At 34.7% G+C, this 16976-nt stretch overlaps 3 protein-coding genes across 4 annotated transcripts; 1 reads left to right on the top strand and 2 right to left on the bottom strand.

Annotated features, from left to right (window-relative positions):
* Positions 1-6737: 6737 nt before the first annotated feature.
* Positions 6738-7205, top strand: LOC11407904 (nuclear transcription factor Y subunit C-1). Its single transcript, XM_003596489.4, has one exon. The coding sequence runs from the start codon at positions 6764-6766 to the stop codon at positions 7115-7117; it is 354 nt and encodes a 117-aa protein (XP_003596537.1). The 5' UTR covers positions 6738-6763; the 3' UTR covers positions 7118-7205.
* Positions 7206-7755: 550 nt separating this feature from the next.
* LOC11411911 (serine carboxypeptidase II-2) lies at positions 7756-13479 on the bottom strand. Of its 2 annotated transcripts, none has more exons than XM_003596488.4 (8): positions 13029-13479; positions 12847-12942; positions 11951-12043; positions 11782-11867; positions 11360-11614; positions 8838-8971; positions 8387-8482; positions 7756-8228 (listed from the first exon to the last, which is right to left on the bottom strand). In XM_003596488.4, the coding sequence occupies exons 1-8, from the start codon at positions 13414-13416 to the stop codon at positions 7952-7954; spliced, it is 1425 nt and encodes a 474-aa protein (XP_003596536.2). In that variant the 5' UTR covers positions 13417-13479; the 3' UTR covers positions 7756-7951. The 2 variants fall into 2 exon arrangements, with proteins under 2 accessions (XP_003596536.2, XP_039686659.1); XM_039830725.1 differs by having other exon boundaries at positions 7990-8217.
* Positions 13480-15290: 1811 nt separating this feature from the next.
* Positions 15291-16671, bottom strand: LOC11409473 (embryonic abundant protein USP92). Its single transcript, XM_003596487.4, has 3 exons — positions 16578-16671; positions 16268-16385; positions 15291-16164 (listed from the first exon to the last, which is right to left on the bottom strand). The coding sequence occupies exons 1-3, from the start codon at positions 16617-16619 to the stop codon at positions 15503-15505; spliced, it is 822 nt and encodes a 273-aa protein (XP_003596535.2). The 5' UTR covers positions 16620-16671; the 3' UTR covers positions 15291-15502.
* Between the last annotated feature and the right edge of the window lie 305 nt (positions 16672-16976).

Below are 16976 nucleotides of genomic sequence, written 5' to 3'. Positions count from 1 at the left end.
TCGAATCCAAGAACAACTCGTACCTATCTACTTTTCCATGACCCCGGTCGAGTTACCAGTTCGAATCCAAGAACAGCTCGTACCTGTCTATGTGTCTATGATTTTGGTCAAGTGGCTGGCTCGATCCAGGAGCAGCTTGCGCCTGTCTATTTGTCTTTGTCTCCGGTGGAGTAACCAGTTCGCATCCAAGAACAAGCTCGCACCTGTCTATTTGCCTTGCCTTCAGTCGAGTGACTAGTTCGAATCAAGAACAACTCGTACCTGTCCATCTTTTCCATGTCCCCGGTCGAGTGACCAGTTCGAATCCAAGAACAACTCGCACCTGTTTGTCTGCTTTTATCCCCGGTCAAGTGCCCAGCTCAATCCAAGAGCAGCTTGTACCCGTCAATTTGTTCCTAGTCTCCTATCTACCCTGTTATCTGTTAACTTACCAATGTCTACCAATCCCGCAATGGATACGACATCTTTTGTTAGTTCCAACTCTCGTTTGTCTCGCATTCATAATCCAAATGTTGCATGGCATTCATGATGTTTGAAAATGTACAAGCGTATTTTTACGTCCAAACACAGTGCAAATGTTAATATTTAAGTATCTTCGTCCCGTCAAGCCAAAGACTCCGTCTCTTGACCCTCCGGACAAAGAAACTTAAATAGGGGCAGCTGTTGTACCCTGATTTTGGACCTAAAAATACTCATTCAAATTTATTTTCTACCACTGATATGTGTCAATTTGCTGTTGTTTTACTCCGAACCTTTACTCTCTTTTCATCTGCATATTTTACTGTCTCTGTCTCAAAGTATGTTCAATCATGATTTTCTTGCATAAAGCTATCCAAAGTGTTTTTCTTGCATTACAAGTCATTTGAAAAAACTCTCTGAATCATTGCATTACTTTTCTTGCATTTTATTTCAAAAAATCATACAAAAGGGTATTTTGGTCATTTCCTGCAGTGGAACCCATTTTAGTCCCTGTGTTTGCCTCTGAGTCTTTTCAACTTGTCTGTACAAATCACTGTTGAGTCTTTGTTTCAAAAGTCATTTCAAAAATTGCATCTGAGTCAGTTTAGTCCCTAGGGGCGTTTTGGTCTTTTCCTGTCAAAATTTCGGCAGGGAGGTATTTTAAAATACCTCATGTCAGTAATTGGTTCGTTTTAGTCCTTTTGTTGATTTTATTTTTGGTTTCACTTTACGTTTTGTCCAGTTTACCAATTTTAGTCCAATTTTATTTTTTATTGCATTTTAGTCCCTGAGACAGTTTCTAAAATTGCATTTTAGTCCAAAACATTTAAAAATTTCATTTCGGTCCTTTTTTTTATTATTGCAGTTTAGTCCTTCAATTTTTCTTTTTTGCAGAAAGGTCCTTAAAGTCAAAAGTCCAAGGCAGAGCCAAGCAAAGTCCAAAAACAGGTGTCCCTTTCTCATTGGGTCTCAAGTACACATGTCAGCTATAAATACAACACAGTGTCAGATTTTCAAAGGATCCATTAATCACACGCCACATCACAAACAGATTTTTTTTTCTCTCTCCATTCAGTTACAAATCAAAACAGAAAAATCATAGAAAATCATCAAGAATATTCACATAAACCCTAACCAAAAATCATCACAAATTCATCAAATTCATCATTCTTTTTGTGCGATTCTCGGAGATTCTTCGTGAATCTTCATCACTGAACCGTTTCTGCTCCGCAATTCAAGTACGAATTCGCCACCGAAAGCGGCGAATCCGAGCACGATCACGGAGAAGAGGGAAAAAAGCAACAAAACCGAATCTAGCAACAAAACCAAATCCGGCAACAAGACCGAATCCAGTGCCGAATCCAGCAACAAATCCGCGCCAAGAACCACCAAAATCAACAAAGTCCGAACCAAATCACCAAGAACATCACCAAACAACAAGCACAAATTCGGTCAAAGAGTCACGAGAAGAAGAAGAGAAAGAAGGAAGGAATATTCCGGATCTGGAAGAAAGCAAAGCTCTCTCCCTTGCTCCACAACACATCACAAATAGGTAATAACTTCTTCTTTCCTCTTTCCTCCTTTTGAATTCAAAAAATTTCTGAATCTTTGAAGTTAGATCTACTCCGATTGGGACTTTTTTTCAAAAAATTAAGTTCGGATTCGTGAATAGCATAAAAAAGGATATCCAAAAATGTAAAAATTTTCTTAAACGAAGAAGTTTGTTCAAACTCCGGCGGCGGCGCCGCCACCACGCCGGAGGAACAAACCTCACCGAAGAAGATGAAGATCATCCTCCATATGCAGTTTCCGGCGAGGGAGAGGGAGGAGGGATGCGGTTTCCGGCGAGAGAGGGAAGAGAGAAGTGAGAGCTTCTCTCACTAGAATGAGAGAAGAGAGAGAAAGGAAAGGAGGAAATGAAATAAACCGGTCCTAAAGCCTTTATATAAACCACTGAACCGGTCCGGTTTATTCCTGGTTCTCTCCTTTCGTTCTCAACCCTTAGATCTAGGTCTTGGATTCCTGGATCAATCCAACGGTTCCTGTGCATTCAGATCCATGGGTTTTGGGCTTGGGTTTCTGTTTGTGGTTTTCTGCGTTTTTTGCTTTTTCTTGCTATTTACACCTTGTTTTCTTGCTAATTGAACCTCTGCATGCTCAATCTTTTCTCTAAAAATTCCAAAAAAATTGTTATATGTTTCTTAACACACTTTAATACTTTTGTGATATTTTTCAGTGGTTTAAAAAATGATAAAAATATGTGTGTTATTTCTTCTTGATTAATTTTGTGTTTGATCTAAGTTTGTGTATTTTTGTGGTATATTTTCTCACAAAATGTTGGCATGTGATGTGGATGATTGGTGTGTAATTTCATGATGAATATGTTGCTGATCATGTGTATATCTTGCTGATTGTGGATGTAGATTTTCATGTCTTTCTTGTTTTGCAAGCAATGTGTGTTTTTATCAAGAAATAAAGTGCAAAATATCTTTGAAAATGTGTCATGATTCTTGGCTTGAATATGTCCTATTTGTTCCCACATTATAGCTCAAAATCAAACCCCTTTAACATTGCTATAATGAGGGGATTATAGGTCATATGCATGTCTAAGTGTCATAACCAATTTTAGGTATATTTTGCCACTTTATTTCATTTCATTAAACTTTTTTTTTTCTCTCTTGCTATTCTATTCAATTTTGTTTCCCTTTCTACTATTTTATGCCTTATGATACTAACCCTTTCATCTCACATTTCATTCATCCCATTAGCATCATTTTTTTCTATATCAATTGGGTTTGTAATAATTTTAGATAGATTAGTTCTTTTTTAATTTCCTTGAAAGACCATAGCATGTATCTAGGACTCGATGTAAAGGACTATGGACGCTATAAGTGATGTACACCGACACAAGCACCGACACGCACACACGTTGCATGTTTACCGTTTAGATGTATGCTTAGGAAACGCGATTTTTAGACAAATGTCAATTTTCAAAAAAATAATAAATCAATTCCATCACTCAAATTTTTCCAAACAAACCTTGGAGTCAAAACTCCATTGAATTTTTTTCTTTATTTTCTTAAACAAATCCAAATGACTCCTAATTCCTACTTAGACTTTTTTAATAACAATTGAACCAACCATTCACCATTTTCTTCTCTTATGCCTTTAAGGCCTCTTTCTTTTCTTCAAAACCATTTTCCAACAAAAATTAAAATCAACCAAACATACAAAAAGCTTTTTTCTGAGAGAGAACTACATGGAGTTTGATCCCTTAAATGGGTATGTAGGCATGAGGTCAAAACCTCTCCAAGTCCACTAAAATAAAACCTCAAACACTTTCTCCCCCCATTCTTAACATAAATAAATTTCCTTTTTTCATAAATAGCATTAAAAATAAAGCGTAGACATAAACTAAGAAAACGGCTCCTATAGAGTACTATAGTCACCGCGGGTGCCTAACACCTTCCCGTAGTGAAAACGACCCCCGAACTTCGAATCTAAGGGTTTTTTCTCAATTTTGCCCTTCCCAAGAAAAAATAGAGAATATCAAAGATTGAAAGGTTCAAGCCTAATTTATGACTTGACATCCGAAAATCGCGATAACAGTTATTATAGTAAAAATATATATTATTATATCAAAAGTAGTAACAATTATTGAATGTCTTGGTTTGTGTAAAATATAAAAAATTGACAATTAAAAAGGAACGGAGGTAGTATAACCACTAATATTAAAAAGACAAACATTAATTGAGGGTTAGAAAAGTCTTTTAAACAATAAATGAACCTTAAAATTGTTACTTTTTTTTCTTTCTATATTAGACCAAATTTATTTTTAAAAATTTTCTTATAAATAAAACATGATGGAGTATGATACAATGTAAATAACTACGTTATTAAACATCCAACCCTTCCCTATAAAAAATAATTAAACATCCAACCCCCACACCCCCAACTTGTGCAAGTAATAATTGTATTAACAAAATAATACTTTTAAGTGTATTGCTCTACTTTACGAACAATTTGCACAAGAATGGTAAGAAAAGCAAAGAAGCGGTTTTAAAAAATAAATAAATAATATATATAAGATCCCACTTTGAGGAAATCACGTCCGTGGGTTAATAATAATACATATCACAAAATGTTCGTGCTATCTCAAGGATATTTAAACAACCATTTCTTGACAATTTTTATGATAACTTTCTTTTTTATATTTACATAATTTTTTTACTTTTTTTTTTTATTACTTTAGTTTTTGTATCAATACTCATATTAATGTTCAAATAACACAACCCCTTAATTGTTAGGTGTTTCGTAATAAAAAGCTTTATCATTAAAAAACAGGGTGTTACTTGTATCACAACCGTATAGCACTAGATAAGGACCAAAAACTAAATTCTACTCCAATTCATATAAATCTAATTCAGGTAAAAGTTAGAGAAATAATATTTGTACAACCATTTTATTACAACCTTTTGATAACTTTTTCTCTCATACTCACATTATATTTTTATTCTCTCTCTTCCTTTTTTTTTCTCTCTCTCTATTGTTTTGGACCAATAAAAAGAGAGAAAATACAAGTTGTCACAAATGGTTGTACATATATCACTACTCTAAAAGTTATCAAATTTGTTATCATAAATTAATTTTCAATTATAGCAATTCGTTTAGATTTAGATTTAGATTTAGACTAATGTATAAATTTCCACCAGTTACCGTAGTGAGTCTAATCAAATAGTTGTTTTGGGAGAAAGTTTCAATCCATAAAACCCAAGGTGGTTTGGGGTTTAGCAAACCTTTATGCATTCAACTAAGCCTTGATAGCAAACCAATGGCGGAGAAATAGGACTCAACCTAACGTCATGGTATCGCGTTTTCTCAAAGCCAAATATTTTTCCATATGTGACCTCATGGAAGTCAACATTGGCCACAGTCCGAGTTTTTCATGGCGTAGTATTTGCATAGCAAGAGTTGTTTTGAATAGGTGATGGTCGAACAATTAAGCTATTGGCACCAGCCTTGGCTCAAAGATGGTGCATCCATGTCCCTATCGAGTGCGGTCCCTGCTGCTGCTTTAAGATGGACAGTGAGTGCCTTCATTCAATTGGATAATTCTCTATAATATTCAGTTCCGATTTTTCATTTATCAATTATTGAATGATTACAATTGGGGGTATTCCTGTATAGGTGGCTATAGATTGAACCAACACTAACAAGACTCAAATAACTTGATCAGTAAGTTACAGGGTAAATACTAAGTTGAGTGTTGGGGATGTAATATGTGAAGTTTTGTAGAGCCTAAACTGATGGAGGCTGAGAGATTCCGCGACCTGTTCTTTTCTGTTGTAGCAGGTCTCGACTATCATCAATCGGTCAATTTGGCCATGGTCTTGACTTATGGTGGAGTAGTAACATGGTAGTTTTGATTTCGATATTGAGGATCCAATCCTAATTCTTCATCGAGCCAGTATAGATTTGACAGGGTGGAATTTGGCTACTGGTTGTCTTGGTGGTGGCACTGCTTCAGGCGTAAGAAGTAGCACAACGATGGTCTTACCTACTCGACCAAGAAGGACCATGCCATCGCGAGGGAAGATGAAATGCAACATAAACACTAGTTTTTCAGGTACTAGAGGTGGGATGGACATTGACATTTGTCTCTGACATGATCAAAGCAGAGTTTTGCTTTGCTAGTGTTATAGTGCCCGCTTTAACTACTAAATTGCGTATTATCGAAGAATAGCAATTTGTTTAAATTTCGCCGCAATTTGACAACGCTGACAAATATCACAAACAAACTCCATGAACATACATTTATCTAACAACAGAAAAAACCTAATATGATTTAATTAATCAGAATTTATCGAACTTGAATGTTATTAGACTAACATTATATATATAAAAAAAAGTGCTATGCCTTGTTTCTTAAAATTACAATTATGTGAAAAAACAAACCCCTCAATTTATCTGTTGTCAGAAAGCAAAAGAAGAAAGCTTTAAATTTTTCAAAGTGTTTAATTACTTCATAATTCCAAATATTTCATTACAAAAGCAACAAATTAAGCTTAGAGTCAACAAGTCTAGATTTTATTTTGACTCAGTCAACAAATCTAATTAAAAAAACACAGATTCTCTAATTTATTCATTTCTATTAATCTCAATTAGCCGGCAAAAGCAGGCTTAGCCGGCAGTGTAAAAAGAGTGAAAGCATCAACTTAATCACTGATAATTAATTTGTATTTATATAACACTGAAATTAACACTCATAATCCAACTCAAAAACAGAGAAAAATAAAGAAACAATATGAGACAAGCAGGTGCATATTCAGGTATAGTAAATGGTGGCATAGGAAGAACAGGTCCACATTCATTACCATTAGCAAGAATAAAGAAGATAATGAAGAATTCTAGTGAAGACGTGAAAATGATATCAGGGGTTGCTCCAATTGTTTTCTCAAAAGCTTGTGAACTTTTCATTGAAGAACTTACAAGAAGGTCTTGGATTATGGCTATTGATGCTAAAAGAAGAACTTTGAATAAAGAAGATGTTGCTTCTGCTGTTATAGCTACTGATATTTTTGATTTTTTGATCACTTTGGTTTCTAATTCTGATTCTAGTACTGATGCCACCACTCTCATGCAAATGGAAAGTATATGAAATATGAATTGCTCTTAAGCTGAAGCTACCTCATATTTGAGTTCCATTATTATTATATGTATTTCTTTGTTGTGCAACCTTTAGCTGAAATGAAGCATGATGCACGACTTTCTTACTGCATGTTAAACAAGACCTAGAAACAAGTCTCAATAATATAAAAAGTTAAATAAAATTGCGAAGGAAATTTAGAGACCGAAAAAATAGAAGGCTCCTCTCAAAACAAAAATAATAATAAGGCTAATTAAAATTTTACAATAAGCAAAATTTACAAAACTCTGTTAAAATTTAATAATGACAATAATATGTGTCCAAATTCCTACGTTATCAACATTACTATGCTGAAATTTAAGAAAAATAGCCCCATAAATAAGTATGCTTACACCTTCTTAATTACGTGAACTATCCCTAATACCTATAAATAAAAGGGAAATGTTAACAAGACCCTAAATAAAAAACGAATTTCATTGCTAATGAATATTAGTTCAGTTGATAAGGAGTTGACTCATCTAGTTAAATAATCTCTCTTTAGAGCACAAGACTATAATGAGTAAAAATCAATAAGTAGTGTTTTTTTTTGTCACCGTGTTAAAGTTTCCAGCACTGTTTAACACAATGTTTATTGTTTGTTATGAATGTAATTAACTAAAACATTTTGATTGACTATTTTATACTACATGATGACCACTTCGTGTTTCTTAAAAACTAGACATATCGCGCTCGTGGATATCCCTAAATTGTGCTCCATAGCATTGCTACAAAAATATTATTCAAGAATATTCCATGGAAACCAAACACAAACTGCAATGTAACAACCCTAAACTTGAATGAATCATATCAAGAGGCGGTTCTGAGGGTAGGTGGTTCAAGCGTTTGCATCGAGGTTCCTGCCAAGAAGGATTTGAACAATGCTAGAGCAAGTTTTGGTCTATGCAGAGGAACTTCGTGCCCTGCACCCCTTACATTTACAAACGTGAGTCCGGCATATTCTTGAGTCCACCCTGCTACCTCCCCATCATCATACCATGCACGCCAGGGGCTCACAGTTGGAAGCTTGAGAGCATCTATGGAATAGCGAGTAGATGTTACCGGGAGTACAGCATCTGTATTACCACTGACACGACATGAATTGAGGAAACAAAAGAAAACAATGTAAGCTGCTTTGGCACCCAAAAAATTGTTTCAGGATAAGAAAATGTTATACGACTTCACGGTGGATGAATAAGCACATATGTAAGGCATGTGTATTATATATTAGAAAATGGGAAGAACCTGAACATCCATATTCGCAGTCCGGTAGGAATAAGTTCTCGGTATATATTGAGCACTGTTCTAGGAGAATCCTTCCAGTTAATAGCTACCACAACACTGTAATGAACAAGAATAAGTGGATTCTGATCTTGTGAATTTATTATAACGTGGAAAGAATTATACAGTGGTGCACTTTATGCTGTGCCTACCAATTATCAAATGATTTAGTTGCAAGAAACATTGACTTGTTAGTTAATAGTGCAGAATAGGATTTTGCTTCTATGGTAGTATTTCTGTTTTCAGTCCTATTTTCATAAAGTTTCTACATCGCAACTCATCGTAGAAGCTTGCTCCTAGTTGATTTTTTTTGTCACTTACTATATTTCAATGTAAATAAGACGGTTAATCGATTTTGTAACACATAATGTGGAAGTAAGTAGAGGCTTTCAAAAATTTCTCTTATGAGAATTACCTGCAGGTCTGCCATTTAGCAGGCCTATGATCTGGATGAACATGTAGAATCCTTTGGACCTCTGGTAGATTGAAGTATGTAGTGCTGTGCTTGGAGGTGCAAGGATCATATACAGTTCTGAGATTTCCAACACGCTGTTACAAGACAAAGCATATGAATAAGGATTTGTACTATAAAATTATACAATTCTGGACTTCAATTCAGTGTTGATAATATGCATCAGTATCCATTGTTGGAGTTTATAAGCTATATAGTTGAATTTCTACTATTGTGGATGTTTGTGGGAGATATGGACAGTATGTAGGCAATAATTAAAAAATTTAATTATGGACTACTGCTGGAGCATTGGAATGCTGTGAAAACACATCTTGACGTATTTAAAAAGCGCCATTGACTATGGTCTCTGTCTACAACTTGCTGTGAGTGCTAAACACTAAAATCTGAGTGCCTTTTGTGATGCGGATTTGGAGCTTAGAAATTGATGACAGAAGTCCCACTTATGGTGCATCCGCGCATGTTTCTATCTTGGCCCTAATTTGATTTCATGGTGGTTCAATAAACAACATTAGTGGCTTGGTCTAGTGCAGTGGTCGAATATAGAAGCCTTGCTATGGTTGCATCTTAAATACTAAGCTTTTGATTTCAGCTTTAGCACTTTTGCCGCAAGAGTTTGCTACTTTGATCTTTATGAAATTAAATTCTGCCCAAGTAATAATCATGCACAATGTTGAACTCCTACCATCCATATCAGAAGCCCATTCTGCATCACAAAAGCTTGCAAACTAAGAGACTACTGAACAGAAACAGATTGCAGAACAAGACCGAAATCAGATGTCCCTTTGAGGTATCTAAGAATGCACTTGATAGATGACCAGTGAGTTTGCAAAGGTTGTGACATAAACTGAAACTGTTTTCATACAACATAGCCAAATCTGAGACTGTTGCAGAGGGGCTCTATTCACAGTAAGGCTTGAGGTGGTTGATATAAATGCACAATCGCAACTTTTTAAAAGTTAAGGGGTTAAAAATGCATTTAAGCCTAAAAAAAATAAAGCACGCAAGTAAGAGACAGTAGTGAAAGCAAGGTAGACTCACATGCTTTCTTTTAACCAGCTGATTATCATTAGCATGGCAAGGAGTGGTAAAGATATTGTATGGATCTATATTACCAAGTTCTTTTTCAGAAATTTCCCAGATTTTTTCACATGACTTTGACGGGTGTTTGACCGACTGAAAATCACAGAGCAGGTTCAAGAGCTTGAATGTTTGATCTGAAATCATACCATTTGTCCACATAAACTGGAACATTCCCAATTGATCATGGAACATTCCCATTTGTCCACAAAATCTAAAAACTTTCTTGGTATAGAGGTTATGTATCTCTGTTGCTTCTCTCGCTGTCCTAAGGTTTTTGAACTTCTAATGGCATCTCCAGCCCCTGCCAGGGGTCAAACTTTCAAGGTTTGGCTCTCAATATATTAGCAGATCCAATACTTTATTGCTGGGGAACTACAAAATGTTACTGTCCCTAGGCTAAAATCGAGTTTTTCAGTTAACAAAATGTGTCAATTTGTACGAAAACCTCTGCTGGATCATTGAAATACTATGAGAACACATCTTGAGGTATTTAAAAAGCACATTGACTGTGGTTTCTGTCTACAACTTGCTTTGAGTGCTAAACACCATAATCTGCCTCTTGTGATGTGGATTTGGACCTTAGAAATTGATGACAGAAGCCTCACTTATGGTGCATGTCTCTTTCTTGGCCCAAATTTGATTTCATGGTAGTCCAAGAAGCGAACATCAGTGGCTCGGTATAGTGCAGTGGCCGAATGTAGAAGTCTTGCTATGGTTGCATCTTAAATACTATGGGTTTGGTCTTTACGAACTTGGGGTCCCTTGCTCCGAGAGGCTGCCAAGGCTAAGCTTTTGAATTGAGCTTCAGCACTTTTGACTTAAGAGTTGCTTATTTGATCATTTGAAAATTAAATTTTTCCCAAGTAATAATCATGCACAATGTTTAACTCCTATTATCTACATTTGAAGCCCATTCTGCATCACAAAAGCTTGTAAACTAAGAGTCCACTAAACAGAAATAGGTTGTAGAACAAGACCAAAATCAGGTGTCCTTTTATCTAAGAATGCACTTGACAGATGACCAGTGAGTTTGCGAAGGTTGCGACATAAACTGAAAATTATCACGAATTCCACGTCCTCTCATATTTTCTTCTTTATACACTTCTATCATATTTACTGTTATTGTGTTACATAGGGATATAGCTCAAATTATAAGGGGCAGTGTTCTATTATTTAACCTTTCTGGTATCAATATAGTTTGGTTCCTATCAGTTTGGATCGAGGGTTTTGGAGGAGAGAGGAGGACTTATTTTTCAATATTTTTAAAATTTTAAATATATATCAAAATATAGACTAAGCCCTCTAAAATTTAACTCCCACCCATGTAAAAATAACTAAAAAGCACACAAGTAAGACAATAGTAGAAGCAAGAAAGGTAGACTAACATGCTTTCCTTTAACCATCTGATTATCATTAGCATGGCAAGGAGTGGCAAAGATACTGTATGGATCTATATTACCAAGTTCCTTTTCAGCAATTTCCCAGATTTTTTCACATGACTCTGACGGGTGTTTGACCGACTGAAAATCACATCGCAGGTTCAAGAGCTTGAATGTTTGATCTGAAATCATACCATTTGTCCACATAAACTGGAACATTCCCAATTGATCATGGAAATCATCTGTTAGAGCATTTCCTACCTGCAGCAGACAGTGAAATATACTATTGATTGAGTTAAAGAAAAGTCTTTCCCTAATGACTTGCGGTGGAATTTCACATCCTTTTTTTCTGCTATTTATTCTCCACATCAATGCAATCTTGCTAGGGATATTTACTAGTTTTTATGCAAAAAAAATTAAATTCATACCATGTAACCTTTGAGATTTATAGAATTTTGTTTTGTAGCTGAGTTGTGCTTGACAATAACTTGGCTAAGTTGGGGAACATAATGTCCTGAAACAAGGAAAGCCAGAATCAAAGAACTCAAACACATGAAATGATAAAGTTTCCTTATCTATCTCACCATTTGTATTTACCTGCATAGCTCTCACCACTAATGAAAAAGTCTGTTTCTTTATACCGAGGAAAACGCTCAAACCACTTCAAGAGAAATATGAGAGAGTCCTCAGCTGCACAAAAAGATTATTAATATAATTTGATTTGATTCAATTGGCATACATGAAAATTGGTTGGTTGATTTTGATATTTTTGGATGTGATTGAGTTAAATTGATTTTGACTTGAGAACAGACTCTAACTTGAAATTGTGATTTAAAGCTTTTGCCAGCAAATGTTATTTTAAATTTTAAATTTATTGTTCAACTGACTTTTAGGTAAATGTAACCAAGCATAAATTGTTTTGCATTTAACTCAATTTTAACTAAAATCAATCTTACACTGTGCCACAGTTCGAGAGTCATGCGACTATACTCAGTGACACTTCACTTAAATTTCTCACCTGTCAAAACCCTCCGTGTGGACAGCCTTTTCGGGAAGTCAACCTCTCAACAAAAGCAACATTGCAATGAGCATAAATTAAGGAGCAGTGCTATTTAGCACGACGTTGGAATCAACGGGTAGGATACAATACACGGGGGAGAGAGAGAAAAAAGCAATGCTGCACATTTTTCATCCAAGGGCTATATCATTGTCGTGTGTATTCAGGCTTGTGTTGGTGTCGTGCCAACAAGCATTTTCCTAAATTAAGAGGGACAATTCGTCCTAAAAGACTAGTTCATTAATTTTGGATTCCTCACTTTAAATGCATGACAATTTAATTAATCTTAGTCATTCGATCCTAAATCAAAGGTGAAGACTGTTTAAAGATGATTTAATTAAGGTATCAAATCAATAGCTGAGATCAATTAATGCATGCAGCCGCGTATATTTGTAAATGTAGGGAATCCATATCCCATTAAGTAATATCTTCTTACTTGTCCTCTTATCTCCATTGTTGAGAATATCAGAAGAAGCATTTGAATATGAAAATCCAACTCCAACAGGAGAATCAATAAGAAGAATGTTGGCAACTGCAAAAAAATCGAAATGAAAATGATGTAACACACAATAGTTCATAGCATACATTTTTTGAATGGTTAAACACAAAACCACTCACCTTGATTCCATGAATAAGGATTAAGATGAAGGGTATTGCCATCTGAATTAATATGAAAAGGACCAATTTCCTCAGCCTCACCATAAGCAATAGATGAACAACCAGGACCACCATTGAACCATAAAAGAAGAGGTTTTGAAGTAGGATCTATATGATCTGCTTCAATGAACCAGTAAAATAGTGTCCTACCAACATCCTTGTTAACTGTAATATAACCAGAATAGTGTTCAAAGTTGATGTTGAAGTTTTGACCTGGGAGTGCTGTTCCAATCCTGTCTTGCTCTTGTTGGTGGTCAGTTGTAAAGGCTAATATGATGTTGCATAGGAAAAGGGCTGCCAATGTTATGATGTCTTTGAACAAAATTTGAGACCACTTAGAATTCACCATTTTAGATTGTAGATAGTGAAGGTACCACTCATGCACTCTCTTCCTTGGATAAAACTTTTTTTATATCACCTCATTTTCCAAATTATATATAAGTTACTAGCACAATTTCATATGTAAAACTTTTTTCTCACAACAAAAAAAAAATATATAATTTTTTTTTTTTTATAAATACATACTCAAATCAAATTTTGGGGGTGAAATGCATCTAAAGGTCCTTTAAGTTTTTCATTTTTTTCAAAGCGGTCTTTTAAGTTTCAAAGGTCCTAAACAAGTCCTTTTAGTTTTTGAATCGTTTCAAACAAGTCCTATTGTAGATAGCATAGTTGGTAATTGCTTTCTTGAACTCATCTTTGGTATCAAATCTGGCTCCTAACACCCACTTAATATTAGTCATCTTTTTAGGCATGACAAATGGTGGATAATGCTCTTTGTTGCTATCATTTGAATGATCACCATCATCCTCTAAAAGGACTTGTTCGAAACGATTTAAAAACTAAAAGGACTTGTTTGAGACTTTTGAAATTTAAAGACCACTTTGGGACTTTTGAAACTAAATGACGACTTTGGGAAAAACGAAAAAATTAAAATGACCTTTAAATGCATTTGACCAATTTTGGGCGTGGTGGTAGAGGATGGAGATAACCTTGGGATGCCAACCTAGTTGGGGTGTCAAGTTATACCCCGATGTCTTCCTTCACTTTTTATTCATCAAAAAACAAAATCAAATGTTATTTTTTTAGGTTAGTTTTTAAACTATATCTACAAATATATGTTTGTCATGATTAGATGAATGCATAAAAAAGTTTTTACATTTTCGGTGCATGAAAGTTAATTTTAGTTAACTCCCATGGTTTTATCAACGGTAAAGCCAAGATGAAAAATTCTACAAAATGACGTGTGTAATGAACATTTTTGATTTTTTGGTAAACAGAAGAAATAGAAAAATAACCATTGAAATTAATACATATAAGTGAAGGTGTCGTGATTTAAATCCCGGTTATAACATCAGACTAATAATTTTAACATTTTTACTAGTTGAGTACTGACTTATTTACTTAATGGACACTATGTCATGAATTGGATAACTTTACAATTATAATACCTACCAATTTGATTCGGGATCCATTTATGATCTCCAATTTGATTGGACCGACGCTACAACTCATATAAAAACATTGATCAAAATAAAAATGCTTAAATACATTTTTGATTTCCCAATCTAAAAAAAATTATATTAAGTTTTGATTTCCCTATCTAAAATAAATATATTAAGCATGTCAATGCTTACATGCTTAAATGAAAAAATTTATTATACATATCATAACTCATTTCTTTAATTCAATTACAAACATTTTAAAACTAAAAAACAATCTCCCTCAATTGTTTTAAAAATAATAAACATTTAACTAACCCAAAAAATTTGTGTTCATCATCTTCATCAAAATCAACGGTGGGGAATTAAGCTCAAGCGGTTAATCAGCTTCATCATGGATGTATCATTCGAAAAAACCCGAGTTTGATTCCTAAGTGGAATAACTATTGATCAATTTATCCTTACCTCACGGTCAAACTCCTGGATCCATGGGTAACTCTCAATTTGTACTGCGATCTAATGTATTTTAGGGCGTGTCAATGGTAAGGTGACAGATGCATGGTGGACTCAGGTCGAACCCGAGCGGAGCCGGATTGTGCCTTGGGTCAGTCCGAAACTATATTTAATTTTAATCCCTCTAAAAAAATTCTTCGAATATTGATCCTATAAAAATTTTTGATTTCAATTTTAATCTCTACTTTTTTACAAAAGTTCATGTTTCATATTCTAAGTGACCTTTTTTTATAAGGTGTTTAGCCCTAAAAACATATACTCAGGAAAATAAAAATTATAAAATGAGGCACACTCCATTTTCATCATATTATAACATGATCATAGTACATCAACAGCAAAGATTGTGCCTCTTTAGGGTACATAAAAGTAGCTCAAGTTCAACTCTAGCTTAATTAGCTAGAAAAGTTGCGAGCATTCATTACAAACGACACATTATTTATGTTACACAATCCCATGGTGTGTCCATGTTGGAGAGTACTCCTAAACAGCAGCATTGGCACCATAGGCATTGTCCAAACCTAAATTAGGTACCCATAAAATAGCCTTATTTCCAAGGAAATGGCACACAGGTTTACTACCAGGATCAGCTTTCATAATCTGTTGCAGCATTTCATGATTCATGCCTGAAGTATCAGTATGACAAACAGCTAGTGCCTGAGTTTTTCTTCCATCATTAGCCACCAATGGAACCATAAAAGCTGTTGTTCCATGAATTTCATGACAATAAAATACAACCTTTTGAAAGTTCAACCTATGACACATCACTGCTTTCTCTCCAAGATTTTGAACTGACTCTATTTTGTATTGTTCATGTTTATCAATGAAGGAACTTGAAAGTGCTTGAATATTTTTTCCAAGCTTAGAAATTGAAAATCCGATTAATGTTCCTAAGGATTTTGCACAAAATTTTTGTTCTCCTTCTGCAGCTGCTTTCTTTACACATACCTCATTAAATGTGTATCCTTCTTTTTCAATGTCTTTGATTTCACGCATCCATGTATAAACGCCGTAAGGTTGTGCAAAAGGACGCTTACTGAATTGCACTTTCATTGTTTTTCCTGGATAGAGCTCATGTTCATAGAAAAATGTTTTTGGATATTGTGTGTCGTCGACTTCCATGGGAAGGTCATCAATTTCAACACCTGTGTCATAATAATAAAAAATTATTACCTCCTCCGTCCCAAAATAACCGAGTCATTTGCAAACAAAAAAAAATTGTAAAGTGCATAATTCATGCAATCAAACCTTCAGGTCCAGGTTTCAGAAGTTCTCGTAGAGAAGAGGGAATGGGAGTGTTGGGCCAAACAGCTTCCCAGTATTCTTCTTCAGGCAGCGATGCATGGCTTCCTCCTGCAAGTGCAAGCTGCACATCACAACAAACATGTACAATATTCACTTTAGAATCTTAACAAACATTCACAACAAAATTAATATTATATTGTGAGTAACGACATAATTAAGTAGATACAAAAATTGGTGACTAAAGTCGAGAAATTTTTAAGTAATTGAAAGGATCATAAAAATGGAAGGTTTTATTAGAGCACTAAAAACATACAGAGAGAACCGAAATGAAAATGAGTATGTGCTTAAGTTCCATTCTTGCAGTCAACAAGGGAATGTAAGTAAGCAAGATATGTTAGACTTCAACTGTGGAATGAATGACTTATATAGGCCACCGGTCGGTTTATTAGATATTATGTTTCTTTTTAAATTTAATATTTAATATCAATATTACTTACACATGAATATGAGGCAAACCGACAACAAATTGCGCTATTAGATCTTTTTGGATGACAAAATTAATCCTCGTATATTAAATATAGACATATATTTTGTTTGAATTAGACATACAATAGTACATTATCTAACATTTTCTTTTTTGTGGATCAGTATATATCCTATGCGCACAACCGTAGAAAATAACCTCTCGAACTAAGTGTGATCGTAATGGATG

The sequence above is a fragment of the Medicago truncatula genome, chromosome 2 (assembly GCF_003473485.1).
Source record: "Medicago truncatula cultivar Jemalong A17 chromosome 2, MtrunA17r5.0-ANR, whole genome shotgun sequence".
In the NCBI taxonomy this organism is placed as follows: Eukaryota; Viridiplantae; Streptophyta; class Magnoliopsida; order Fabales; family Fabaceae; genus Medicago; species Medicago truncatula.
Note: the sequence above shows the minus strand (reverse complement) of the source record. Positions and strands in the feature narration are given on the sequence as shown.